The 12,891-nt window shown below is 61.2% G+C and overlaps 1 protein-coding gene across 3 annotated transcripts in view; it reads left to right on the top strand.

Moving 5' to 3' along the window:
- Nucleotides 1–12,484, top strand: part of CHD5 (chromodomain helicase DNA binding protein 5) — a 50,338-nt gene extending 37,854 nt beyond the window's left edge. For 2 of the 3 annotated variants that reach the window (XM_070403959.1, XM_070403958.1), the window contains exons 29-42: nt 185–318; nt 590–734; nt 1,051–1,210; nt 2,706–2,785; nt 2,986–3,118; nt 4,080–4,166; nt 4,730–4,867; nt 5,120–5,243; nt 8,461–8,593; nt 8,971–9,166; nt 9,837–10,000; nt 10,112–10,226; nt 10,314–10,367; nt 11,100–12,484. In XM_070403959.1, coding sequence (XP_070260060.1) covers nt 185–318; nt 590–734; nt 1,051–1,210; nt 2,706–2,785; nt 2,986–3,118; nt 4,080–4,166; nt 4,730–4,867; nt 5,120–5,243; nt 8,461–8,593; nt 8,971–9,166; nt 9,837–10,000; nt 10,112–10,226; nt 10,314–10,321 — 1,617 coding nt within the window. In that variant the 3' untranslated portion in view covers nt 10,322–10,367; nt 11,100–12,484. The remainder of the gene's footprint in view (nt 1–184; nt 319–589; nt 735–1,050; nt 1,211–2,705; nt 2,786–2,985; nt 3,119–4,079; nt 4,167–4,729; nt 4,868–5,119; nt 5,244–8,460; nt 8,594–8,970; nt 9,167–9,836; nt 10,001–10,111; nt 10,227–10,313; nt 10,368–11,099) is intronic. The other variant, XM_070403960.1, reaches the window with a different exon arrangement.
- Nucleotides 12,485–12,891: the final 407 nt, after the last annotated feature.

Genomic DNA, 12,891 nt, shown 5'->3' with positions numbered 1-12,891 from the left:
CCGGGGGGTGGAGGCCAGGCGGGAGGTGGGGGGCCTGGGGGTCTGTGCAGGGTCCCAGCAAGTGGAGGTGGGGCTAGGATGGACCCTGGGTCTAGGCCTGCCCTCTCTGTGCCCTCCTTCTCTCCCTGCCCCCTCCCTGCCCCCTCCCTGCCCCCATCCCGAGTTCTCGGCTCCCGCCCTCCAGGTGCTGGGCTTCAATGCCCGCCAGCGGAAGGCCTTTCTGAACGCCATCATGCGCTGGGGCATGCCGCCCCAGGACGCCTTCAACTCCCACTGGCTGGTGCGGGACCTGCGGGGAAAGAGCGAGAAGGAGTTTAGGTAAAGGGGCTGGGGGGGCCCAGGCTCCAGCGGGGCGGCCCGCACACCGGCAGGTTCTGCTCCTGCCAGGCTCAGGCCTGGGGAATTCACTGCTCTCTGGTCTGTGGGGGGCTGGCTCCAGGCCTGGGCTGGGCCGGGCTGTCCTAGAGGTTCCCCCTGAGGGGGGCCGGGTTGGGAGGTGGGGGAGGGTGGGCTCCCCGGGGTCCTGCCAGCCCTCGCAGAGGGTCCTTGCCGGCCCCCCACTCCCTGAGCCCCAGTCCCCCCACCCCAGAGCCTATGTGTCCCTCTTCATGCGGCACCTGTGTGAGCCGGGGGCTGATGGCGCCGAGACCTTTGCGGACGGCGTGCCCCGCGAGGGCCTCTCGAGGCAGCACGTGCTCACGCGCATCGGCGTCATGTCGCTGGTGAGGAAGAAGGTGGGTGAGTCAGCTCAGGGCCCTTCTGGGGCTGCCCGTGGCCCTGGCATGCTCCGGGGGGGGGGGGGGGGTAGGGGTCAGTGGGCAGAGGCAGGCTCAGAATGCCTCTCTGGGGGGTGGTTTGGGGGTGCTGGAGGCCAGGGTGGCAGGTCAAAGGGCAGAGGACCAGGGAGATTGGGGTTGGCGTGGGGCTTGGTCAACCTGGGGCAGAGGTGACATCTTCCCTGAGCCTGGGGCACCCCCAGTCGCACTGGCAGCTCTGCGGCCCTTACGTCTGAGCTGTGACCACTGCCCGCCTCCGCCCTCCCCGGCCCAGGTCCAGGAGTTCGAGCTCGTCAACGGGAGGTACAGCACCCCGGACCTGGTCCCCGAGGGCTCCGAGGGCAAGAAGCTGGGCGAGGCTGTCTCCTCAGATCCCAACACGCCCGTGCCCGCCAGCCCCGCTCACCTCCTGCCCACCCCGCTGGGCCTGCCAGGTCTGACTGGGACGAAGGGGGGAGGGCACCTGGGTCCCGGGAGGGGCAAGGCCCCAGGAGACCCCGAGTCCTCTGCTCACCCACAAAGGGCGCCTCCCTCCCCTGAAGCTTCTGTCTGCGGAATTGCTCCCCTGAGACTTTTCTTGTTAATGACAGCGTGGAGGTGTGACTCACACATCACAACATTGATCCTTTCAAAGTGTGCTATTCGGTAGTTTCTGGTATGTTCACCATCACCTCTATCCGATGTGCTGCCATCACCTCTGTCCGATTCTTGAACATTTTTCACCCCCAGAACACACACGTGCCCATGAGCAGTCACCCCCATTTCTCCCCAGTGCCCCAGCCCCTGCAGCCACCAATCTACTTACTGTGCTGAGGGGTCTGTCTGTTCTGGACGTTGCTTGTATGTGAATCATGCATTTGTGGCCTTCATGCCTGGCTTCCCTCATGTTGCCAAGGCCCATCCATGTGGGGGCGTGTCAGTACTTCATTTCCTTTTTTTTAAAAAAAATATTTTTTTATTGATTTCAGAGAGGAAGGGAGAGGGAGAGAGAGATAGAAACCTCAGTGATGAGAGAGAATCATGGATTGGCTGCCTCCTGCACGCCCCCTACTGGGGATCGAGCCCACAACCTGGGCATGTGCCCTGGCCGGGAATGGAACCGTGACCTCCTGGTTCATAGATGGATGTTCAACCCCTGAGCCACACCGGCCGGCAGTCCTTCATCCCTTCTTATGGCCGGATCACATCCCCGCACGGCTGCCCAGCTGTGTGTCCCTTCGCCCGCGGGTGGATTGGGCTGTTGCTTCTCTGGCTGCCGTGGATAATGCCACCGTGAGCCTCTGTGCTCCAGTGGTGATGTGGGCGGGTTTCCATTTCTCTCGGGTGCAGCTGGGCCTCGGAGCGTGGGTCCTGGGGTGTGACTTTTGAGGAACTGCCCCCCCAACTTCTCACGGTGCCACTCCGCCGGCTCAGCAGCGTTTGCTGCCGGACGGTTTGCTTCAGGCCGTGCTGGTGGTGGGCAGTGGGTGGATCTGCCTTCCCCTGAGGACAGCCTCTTGGTGCCGTGGGCTTGGTGCAGCCTCTTTAGAAAAGGTCTTTTCAGGCGCGCTGCCCATCTCCGTGGGTTCTTTCTCTCTTCGTGTCTTTTTGGTGATCCCGATTTATTTGGGCAAAACGCCTTCTCTCACGTGGAAGCCTTCCCTCTCAGGCCTGGGCAGCCCTCAGCTACCTCCCCAGGTGGCAGGGGAGGCCCTGAGAGGGTGGGTGCCTCGGAGGACACCCTGCTTCTGGGCACAGTGTGTCCTGGAGGTGGCCACTCCTGGGTGTGCTTCCTGCCCGGGGTGACCTCAGGAAGTCACTTACTCACCTGAGCTGTGGACATGCCACTTCCCACGAGTCCCTCCACTCAGCAGTGTGTTGGGAACTGACTCCGCCTCCCTGCTCCCCGCCCGAGCCCACCTGCCTCACCCCTTCCCCTTCACCTTGCAGACAAAATGGAAGCCCCGCTGGGCTACCTGGATGAGAAGGAGCTGGGGGTGCAGAAGCCGAAGAAGCCTCCGGAAGTCCAGGTGTGGGCGACGTGGGTGTCTGGGCCCCGGGCAGGGGTGGGCGGGGTCCAGGGGCCTCTCAGGCCTGGCCCAGAACTCCTCAGGGCTCCCGTTCGGGCCTCTGGGTTTGGAGGAGCAGGTCGGGAGCCAAGAGCGTGGGTCCCAGCCCAGAGCCCGTTCCTGGCCTTGCCCTCCTGCCGAGGCCTCACCTGCCTCCCTAGGCCCTGCCGACGGCCCTGGACAGAGCGGAGGGTGAGGACAGGCAGGAGAGCTCAGACGGCAAGGAGAGGGCCCGAGAGGAGCGGCCGGAGGAGGCGGAGAAGGCCCAGCCCTCCCCGGAGCAGCTGTCAAAAGGTGAGGTGTGGGCTTCCCCAGGCACCCAGCCAACCAGGCACCCAGCCAACCAGGCACCCACCCAGCCAGGCACCCACCCAGCGCCGTCTCCCACCTCACCCACCCGGGTTAGAGAGGGCGGCCGCTGGCTCCCCTCCCCCCGTCCCCTGGCCGCGAGGTGGGCTGTGCTCGCTCCGCCCCAGCACCTAGACCCCAGCGGGAGCCAGGACTCAGTCTCTCCTCTGGGCTTGCTCTCCTCAGAGTTTGGGGTTCGTGGGCTTGCTTTTCAGGAGTGATTTCAAGCTCAGTTTGCATTGCGGCGTGAAAACACGCGTGGGCGTGGCGTTGCTTCTGTGTGATATTGTCGAAACCTGCTTTCTGCCTAATGCGGTCAGATTTGGTCAGCGCTCACGTGTGCTTGGAAGGAACATCTGTCCTACAGACGCGTGATTGCGGGGTGTGAGGCTCTAAGGCAGCGGTTCTCAATCTGTGGGTCGCGACCCGTTTGGGGGTCGAACGACCCTTTCACAGGGGTCGCCTAAGACCATCGGAAAACACATATATAATTACATATTGTTTTTGTGATGAATCACTATGCTTTAATTATTTTCAATTGTAACAATGAAATTGGGGGTCACCACAGCATGAGGAACTGTATTAAAGGGTCCCAGCATTAGGAAGGTTGAGAACCACTGCTCTAAGGCTTGTCATGTTGTTCAGCGTGTTCCTGTCCTTACTCATTGTCGGTTTGCTTCGATCAGAGCTTTGGGCGCTGTGGTTATGGTTGTGGTAGGCGGATTTCCAGGCTGTGTCTTTAGGAGTTTGGGGGGGTGCTGCTGGGATGGGTGCGAGTTGCTGATGGGGGTGTCCATGCCCCGCCCACCTCCCTGGAGGAGTTTTCCTTGAGGCACAGGGCTCCGTGCGTGGCTAACGCAGAGCTACCCTCCCGGCCCCCCACCCATGAGCACCGTTTGTCTTGCAGAAGTGCTTCCCGAGAAAGAGAAAGTTCTGGACAAGCTGGAGCTGAGCCTGGCTCACAGCAGAGGGGACGGCAGCGACTTGAGGCCAGGTGCGGGCTCCTGCACACGCGTGCTGCCCTGTGTCCTGTGGTCTCTTGAGGACGCCGTCTGGACCCTGTGGGGACTTCGCAGCCTCCTGGGCTTGGCGCTAGGCCCTGGTGGGAGTTGATGGGTGGGAACTGACCTGCTGCCCCACAGGGGACAGGTCCCCCGCTCTCTCCTGACCCCTCCTGTGGCCCCAGCCGCCATCAGGAGGAAGGAGAGCTGGTCATGAGCTGGGCCTGGAGCATTTGGGGCTCAGCCAGAGGCCTGTGTACCTCTGGGTGCTGGGATGTTCTAGAACAGGTGTCCCCTGCTCAGACCCCTAAGGCCACACTGCCTTCCTTGAACATATACTGCACTTCTCATGGTGCCCTACCCCGTTTCCTGACTCGGTGGGGGAGGGGCGCCTGGACAGGAGCCAGCCCTGTGTGCTTGTGTGTTTAAAACCCCTCTCTGAGCCCCTGGAGGACAGGAGATGTGTCCCCACTAGCCTTTGGGTCCCCAGCACCTGGCAGAGAGACCCCTGAGCAGTGCCTTCGGGGATAAACGAACATGGTCTGTCCTCCCATAGATGACACCAAAGTTGAGGAGAAGGAGCCCATGGAAACCCAGCAAAATGGTGACAAAGAGGAGGATGAAGAGGGGAAGAAGGAAGACAAGAACGGGAAGTTCAAATTCATGTTCAACATTGCAGATGGGGGCTTCACAGGTATTAGGTGGGGTGGTGGGCAGAGCTGGGGTGGTCGATGTCCCGCCTTCCTGACGCATGGGTCCTGGGAGTCTGGGCAGATGGGTATTTTATACTAAAGTGTGAATGGCTGATGAAAGTGCATTGTCACCTTTCCTAGTGACACTGAGTCTCTCGGGGTGGGAAGATGGTAGGCAGTGAGGAGAGGCTTTCCTGGGCCACCTCTGTGAGGGACGGGGTGCCTCATTCTGTCCCCCTTCACTGGCGTCCTAGAGCTCCACACACTGTGGCAGAACGAAGAGCGCGCCGCCGTGTCCTCGGCTGCTGTGTCCTCGGGGAACGTCTATGACATCTGGCACCGACGCCATGACTACTGGCTGTTGGCAGGCATCGTGACGTATCCTTGCCACGCCAGGCTGCGCAGGACTTGGGCCTGCTCCATTGTGGACCTCGGGGAGGGACACGAGGTGTGTGGGCCAGGGCCCCTTTCCTGATGATGGTGGTGGTGATGATGATGGTGATGATGGTGATGATAGTGGTGATGGTGATGGTGATGGTGATGGTGATGATGGTGATGATGGTGATGATGATGGTGATGGTGATGGTGATGATGGTGATGATGGTGATGATGATGGTGATGGTGATGGTGATGATGGTGATGATGGTGATGATGGTAATGATGATGATGGTGATGATGATGATGGTGATGATAGCAGTGATGATGATGATGGTGATGATGGTGATGATGATGATGATGGTGATGGTGATGATGGTGATGATGATGGTGATGGTGATGGTGATGATGATGGTGATGGTGATGATGGTGATGGTGATGGTGATGATGATGGTGATGATGGTGATGATGGTGATGGTGATGATGATGGTGATGATGGTGATAATGGTGATGGTGATGATGGTAATGATGATGATGGTGATGATGGTAATGATGGTGATGATGGTGATGGTGATGATGGTAATGATGGTGATGATGAAGATGGTGATGATGGTAATGATGGTGATGATGAAGATGGTGATGATGATGGGGATGATGGTGATGATTATGATGGTGATGATAGCGGTGATGATGATGATGATGTGATGGTAATGATGGTGATGATGATGATGATGGTGATGATGGTGATAATGATGGTGATGATGATGATGGTGATGGTGGTGGTGATGGTGATGGTTATGGTGATGATGGTGATATGATGGTGATGATGATGGTGGTGGTGATGGTGATGATAATGGCAATGATGATGATGGTGATGATGGTGATGATGTTGATGGTGATGATGATGATGGTGATGATGGTGGTGATGGTGATGATGGTGATGGTGATAGTGATGATGATGGTGGTGATGATGATGGTGATGGCGATGATGATGATGGTGATGGTGATGGTGATGGTGATGGTGATGATGGTGATGGTGATGGTGATGATGGTGGTAGTGATGGTGATAATGATGGCAATGATGATGATGGTGATGATGGTGATGATGTTGATGGTGATGATGATGATGGTGATGATCGTGGTGATGGTGATGATGGTGATGGTGATAGTGATGATGATGATGATGGCGGTGATGATGATGGTGATGATGATGATGGTGATGATCGTGGTGATGGTGATGATGGTGATGGTGATAGTGATGATGATGATGATGGTGGTGATGGTGGTGATGATGGCAATGATGATAGTGATGATGGTGATGATGGTGATGGTGATGTTGATGGTGATGATGGTGATGGTTATGGTGATGATGGTGATGATGGCGGTGATGATGATGATGGTGATGTGGTGGTGGTGATGGTGATGGTGTTGATGGTGATGATGATGATGATGATGGTGGTGGTGATGATGGTGATGTTGATGTTGGTGATGATGGTGATAGTGATGATAATGATGGCGATGATGATGGGGATGGTGATGATGATTATGATGATGGTAATGGTGATGATGGTGATGGTGATGGTTATAGTGATGATGGTGATGATGGTGATGGTGATGATGGTGACCCTAATAGCAGTAGCTCATCCTTTTACCCTCAATGCTCACTCTATCCTCACAGCAACTTTCCATGAGGGGCACTACATGATCCCCCTTATACAGAGGAAGGAACAGATGCTCAGAGGCCAAGTGACTTCCCCAGAGATACACAGCTAAGAAGTCACAGCCCATCCATCTGACTCCATAGCAAATGGTCCTAATTCCTATGTTCACAGACGTCACCTCCTCCCAGTAATGACCCCTGAGGGCTGCTTCACTCTTCCTCCCAACTCTGTCGCTCACCGACCATGTGCCAGGCATGGAGGATGCCGCCCCCAGTCCCCGCCCACCTGGAACTGGCATCCTACTGAGGGGAGATGGTGAACACATGAGCTAGCAGCGTGCGGGGGAACCGGATAGAGCAGGGAGGGGCACAGGGGGCTTTGGGGTGGGGCTGCATTTCCATTGGGTGATTAGAGAAGGTGGCATTTGAGCACAGACCTCCCGGAGGCAAGAGGAGCCCCAGCAAGCTGGCCTTCGTGACAGCCTCGCGCGGGGCTGGTTGCCATGACGAGAGGAAAGTGCTGTGGACAGGAGCCGGCAGACGGGTCCTGCAAGGGGTGGAGAGTGAACACTGCAGGCTTTGCTGGGTGACCACTCTACTCTGCCCTGGTAGCGAAAATAGCCACAGACAGCACGTAACCAGTGAGCGTGGCCATGTTCCGATAAAACTTTATTTACAAAACGAGGCTGTAGGCCATGGCCTATTGATCCCTGCCATGGAGGCTAAGGTGTTGGAGCCAGGCTGCCTGAGTTCAGATCCTGACTCTGCCTCTCACAGCTGGACCTTGGGCATGAAACTGTCCCCTGTTCCCGCAGGACACCTCAGGGGCGGCGCCTCCTCGCTTCTCCCCAGCTCTGGGGCGGCCACCATCCCCGCCCCCCTCCACCCCCCGGTTTGAAACTACATCACCCCAATCTTCCTGTCTGCGTGTCTGTGTCTGTGTTCAAATCTCCTTTTATAAGGACACGTGCTCACCCTAACTCAGTATGACCCTTCCTTCTTCTTCTTTTTAAAAAAATATTTTTATTGATTTCAGAGAGGAAGGGAGAGGGAGAGAGATAGAAACATCAATGATGAGAGAGCGTCATTGATCGGTTTCCTCCTGCATGCCCCCTGCTGGGGATCAAACTGCAACCTGGACATGTTCTGGGTTGCATGTACCCTGACCGGGAATCGAACCATGACCTCCCGGTTCATAGATTGGTATTCCACCAATGAGCCATGCCAGTCGGGCAGTATGAACCCCTTAACTTGAGTTCATCTGCAAAGACCCTGTTTCCAAACGAGGGCAGTCCCAGGTGCTGGGTTAGAACCTGAACGTGTCTCCCCCGCCCCCGCCCCGGCCTGGTTGTTGGGATGCAGCCCTCAGAGCCTCAGCGCCGTGTCTGTGCCCAGTGGGTCCCTGTCAGCGTCTGCTGACTGTCATGTCATCAACATGCTCATCCTGCAGCCGAGGTCATGACTTGCCCGAGAATGCAGCCAGGACTCTGACCCCGCCCCACCCCCGCCCCGCCCCGCCCCGGTCCCATGGCCAGGTTTGTCCTTAACAGTACCACCCAGGCACGGCTACGCCCGCTGGCAGGACATCCAGAACGACCCGAGATACATGATCCTCAACGAGCCTTTCAAGTCTGAGATCCACAAGGGCAACTACCTGGAGATGAAGAACAAGTTTCTGGCCCGCAGGTTCAAGGTCAGAGGTCATGGGGGGCGGGGCTGCAAGAGGGGCGGGCTAAGGGGTTAGCAAGCAGCAGCCCCCTTCCCCATATGCCCGATGCGGACCAGGCTGTCCACAGAGGGGAGTCATTTCATCATCGACTCACGGGTGCTGGGCCCCTGCCCTGGGTCAGGCCCCGCTGGGCGCGTGGCCCCGCTCTGGGTGACGGTGCAGCTGGTGGGTGCTCCGCGGTGACCGTGATAAGATGAGGATGGACGGCTGAGTGGGAGGGTGTCCTTCCTCCCTCCTTTCTGCTCAGGGTCCCGGACAGGGGTGGTGCTGGTGGAGAAGGGGCCAGGCCCACGCTCATTGGCCCCCCCCCCCCCGTGCCTCCCCCCCCCGCCCCCCCCCAGCTGCTGGAGCAGGCGCTGGTCATCGAGGAGCAGCTCCGGAGGGCCGCGTACCTCAACATGACCCAGGACCCCAACCACCCAGCCATGGCCCTGAACGCCCGCTTGGCCGAGGTGGAGTGCCTTGCCGAGAGCCACCAGCACCTGTCCAAGGAGTCCCTCGCTGGGAACAAGCCTGCCAACGCCGTCCTGCACAAGGGTGAGCGCCCACGCCCCGCCCCGTGGGCTGAGCCCACCGTCCTCCTGCCCAGTGCATCGCTGGCCAGAGATGCGGGCGCTGATGGGGACCTGGGCCCGGGTCAGAACGTCAGCCAAGGGCGGAGCCTCTTGGCCAGGACGGGACAGCCCATCGCCCAGTCCCTCAGGCCCTGACGATGAGCCTGAAATACGATTTGTGATCCTCATAACGTCCTAGGTGGTGAGGGTTGTCACCCATTTTAAAGATGGGGACACGGACACTCAGGTCATGGCCCGAGTTCCCGCGTTCAGACCTTGGACCCTCCTTCTCCAAATCGTCAGGAGGCTCCAGACTGGTTGGCGGAGGGGCTCCCTGGTGGAGGGGCGCCCCTGCTGTCTGGGAGGGAGGCGTTGCCTGAGGCCTCTCTGCCTGTGGCCCTCCACCCTGTCCCCAGCGTGGTGGGAGCCAGGAGGCGGGCTGCGGGCCTGGGGGAAACCCGTGTTGGCTCCCTCTCTACAACGGGGGGCCCCTGGGAGACGCTCTTTGGGGAACCCCTGTCTTCTCCCTGGTGGTGTGTCCCTGCTTTGCGGGCCTGGGAGGGCGGGGCGGGGAGCTGCTCGGGGGGCGCAGTGACAGGCTGTGAACGAGCACCGCCCAGCGGCCCCCAGCCCGCACCTCCCCTTCCTCCCAGTCCTGAACCAGCTGGAGGAGCTGCTGAGTGACATGAAGGCGGACGTGACCCGCCTGCCCTCCATGCTGTCCCGCATCCCCCCGGTGGCCGCCCGCCTGCAGATGTCGGAGCGCAGCATCCTGAGCCGCCTGACCAACCGAGCCGGCGACCCCACCACCCCGCAGGTCAGGGTCCGGGCGAGCCCCTCACGCAGGCCCCCAGCGCGCCTGGCGTGGGTGTGGGCGTGGGTCTGCGGGGCAGGACCCTGAGCTCTAAACCCGAGTCCTTGCCTCCAGGGCACTTTCGGCTCCTCCCAGATGTACAACAGCAGCTTCGGGCCCAACTTCCGGGGCCCCGGACCGGGAGGGATCGTCAACTACAACCAGATGCCCCTGGGGCCCTATGTGACCGGTAGGTGCCCGTCTGCTCCGGGCAGCATGCACCGGGTGCCCGCGGGCCAACCCGCCCTGGGCGAGCAGAGGTTTTCTCTTCCCACAGATATCTAGCCGGCCCCGCGGCTTCCCTCTCTCGCAACGCTCGTTCCCCGCTGAGGTAAGGCTGCTTCTGGCTCCAGGGTCCCCTCCGTCCCCAGCTCAGCCGGCAGCTCAGGCCTGGCCAGAATCAGCCCTGTCCACACGCTGATTCTCACCCCTGAGCCATGCGGGCCTCACGGCCTCTGGGGCTCCTGGGGTCTCGCCCACGTGCCTGGAGCCCCCTGCCCCAGCCCCCTCTGCCCTGGGGTCCATCTCGGGGCCAGTGCGTCTGCCCAGGCTTCCTTCCGGACACTTCCCGGGAGGCTGGGAAGTCAGGGCGCAAAGGGGCGTGCTCCTATGTGCACATGTCTGTCCCTGCGTGAGTCAGGGACCACCGCCTGCCCGGCCTGCGCCGCCTCCTCCCTCCACTGCCCAGCTGAGCAGTGGGCGCCCCAGACTCACCTCTCATCTCGCTCTGCTCCCTGCCCGGGGCTAGGAGAGTGGCGGGGGGTGGGGGGGGCTGGAGAGGGAGCTTATCCAGTGCACCCTGCCTCCCAAGCCCGTCGGTCCTGTAAGAACTTGGCTTTAGGGTGGGGGTGAGGGGGGTGGAGGTAGGGTTCCAGCCTGGCTGCCTCGGGGGCTGCTGATCGCTGGGGCGCTCTCTGGCACTTGGGAGGTCTTGGCTGGGGACCCCCCTCTGATTACAGCTGCTTGTGATGGGCAGTGGGTGGGGCAGTGACAGAGTGTGGGGTGCTGCACCCAATGCCGACCCGACCCCCCACCTCTGTAACCCGTGACCTGCCTCTTGCAGCCACGCCGGCCGGGCCGCCTGCCCGACCCCCACAGGAGAGGACAGCTCCTGCCTTTATCGGCGCCACCGGGGCCAGAAGGGAACCCGAGTGATGCCATCACGTGGGGGCAGGGCCAGAAGTGCCACCTCATCACCCCGCGTGTTCCACACAGCGTCCCCCTACACGGCCGTGCCCGGCCGCCTGCCGGCGACGTCTTAGCGCAGACTTCATTTATTTGTACATCGTTTGCACTTTCCTATTGAAGACTTGAACAGGTTTGTCTTGATAAAAGTTGAGTGGCGTCGGGAGGAGACTGACCCGCATACGTCTGTCTGTCTGTCAGTCAACGGGCTCCAGACGGACGGACGGAAGCTCCCGGAACCCTGCTGCTGCCCCGGCCCTGCAGCGTCTGCCCGGAGCACTCGTGTGCCCCACCCACTGTCCCGTCTGCACTGCCTTCCACTCTGCCCCCAGTGCCAGGCTGCTGCCCGGTTAGGGCCTGCCTTTATTCTCCCCTCCTGCCAGGGCCGGGGACCAGCAGGGAGGGGCGGCCTCCTAGGGGGTGGGGCTGTCAGCATCCTCCGAGCCCGTGGCCGCTGCCCTGCGGAGCAGGTCCAGTGCGTGCTCCTGGGCGGGGGGAGGCCGTGCGGCTGTGAGCCTGCGTCTCGGCCACCTGCCCGGTGTGGCTGTGGACAGGTGTGCGAGCATTTACAGGGAGGTCACAGCAGCTCTGAAGGTGGCCAGGGAGCCCTTGGCCCCGCCCTGGGCCCTGGGAGGCTGTCACAGCACCTTGAGCCCGCCCCCCACCCCCCGCCGCCCCCGTAGCTCATGGTCTGCAGATGCAGAGAAACCAGGAAACCAGCCCCCCCAGAGCATGGGCTTGTCCCTGGTTGTGTCTATGGAGAGGCCTCGATCCAGGCACTTGTCACCGGGCAGGGCCCTACGTGCCCAAGATGTGCTCCCAGAGGCTTGGGAAGCAGGAGGCGGGGGACCCAACCTAATGCTCTCCAGCGCCCCCTCCTCTCCCCCCGGTCGGAGCTTCCCAGGCGTCCCGCCTCATTCCTGCCAGGAACACGGTCCTGGCCCCTCCGCCAGCTGGTGGTGCCTGTAAGGCCCAGGTCTGGGGCAGGTGGGCCACGTCCAGGCCGTCGGTCTGACGCTCAGCCCGGAGGCATTTCCCAGCCTTGGGCGTCCTGGGGAGACGCTCTGGGTAAGAATCCGTTTGAGTGGCAGGCAGGCTGGGCCTGGGGTGGGGTGCCCCGAGGGGCTTGGGCTCTCCCGGGGCCAGGATCTGGAGGCTCACCTTGTAAATGGCTGGCTCTGAGCCCTGGAGGGCTGGGCCCCAGCCCCTTCCATCCTGGCAGCCCCAGTCTCCATCCTCATCAAACCCTCCGGGGCAGGCCAGCCTGGCATTGGGGTGGGGTGGTGGGAGGGTCTGGTTTCCAGCACATGCGCACAGCCGCGGCCGACCCGCTCTGGGGGTGGGGGCGGGGGGGCATCCCAGCTCACTGCGGCTCACCTGCACGCGTGTCCCCCGGCCAGTGCTCCCTGCAAGGGCCCTGGCTCAGCCACAGGCAAGTGACTGCCACGGCCCCCTCCACCCAGGCCCTGAGGTGCCCCCTTCCTGTGGGCGGCCTCGAGGGGCACAGCGCCAGCCTTCCCCGGCCACGTGGACAGTGCGAGCGTCCGGCCGGGAGGCACCTGGCAGCGGGAGAGGGTCTGCGTCCATTGCCCCCAGGCCTGTGGCCCCTCCCTTCCGCCCTTCCTCCCCGGGGAGCCTCCCTCTGCCCCCTCTGTCTCCATGCCCTTCCC

Source organism: Myotis yumanensis, unplaced genomic scaffold, assembly GCF_028538775.1.
Source record: "Myotis yumanensis isolate MYYU_CA2020_CCGP unplaced genomic scaffold, mMyoYum1.0.hap1 SCAF_2, whole genome shotgun sequence".
In the NCBI taxonomy this organism is placed as follows: domain Eukaryota; kingdom Metazoa; phylum Chordata; class Mammalia; order Chiroptera; family Vespertilionidae; genus Myotis; species Myotis yumanensis.
Note: the sequence above shows the minus strand (reverse complement) of the source record. Positions and strands in the feature narration are given on the sequence as shown.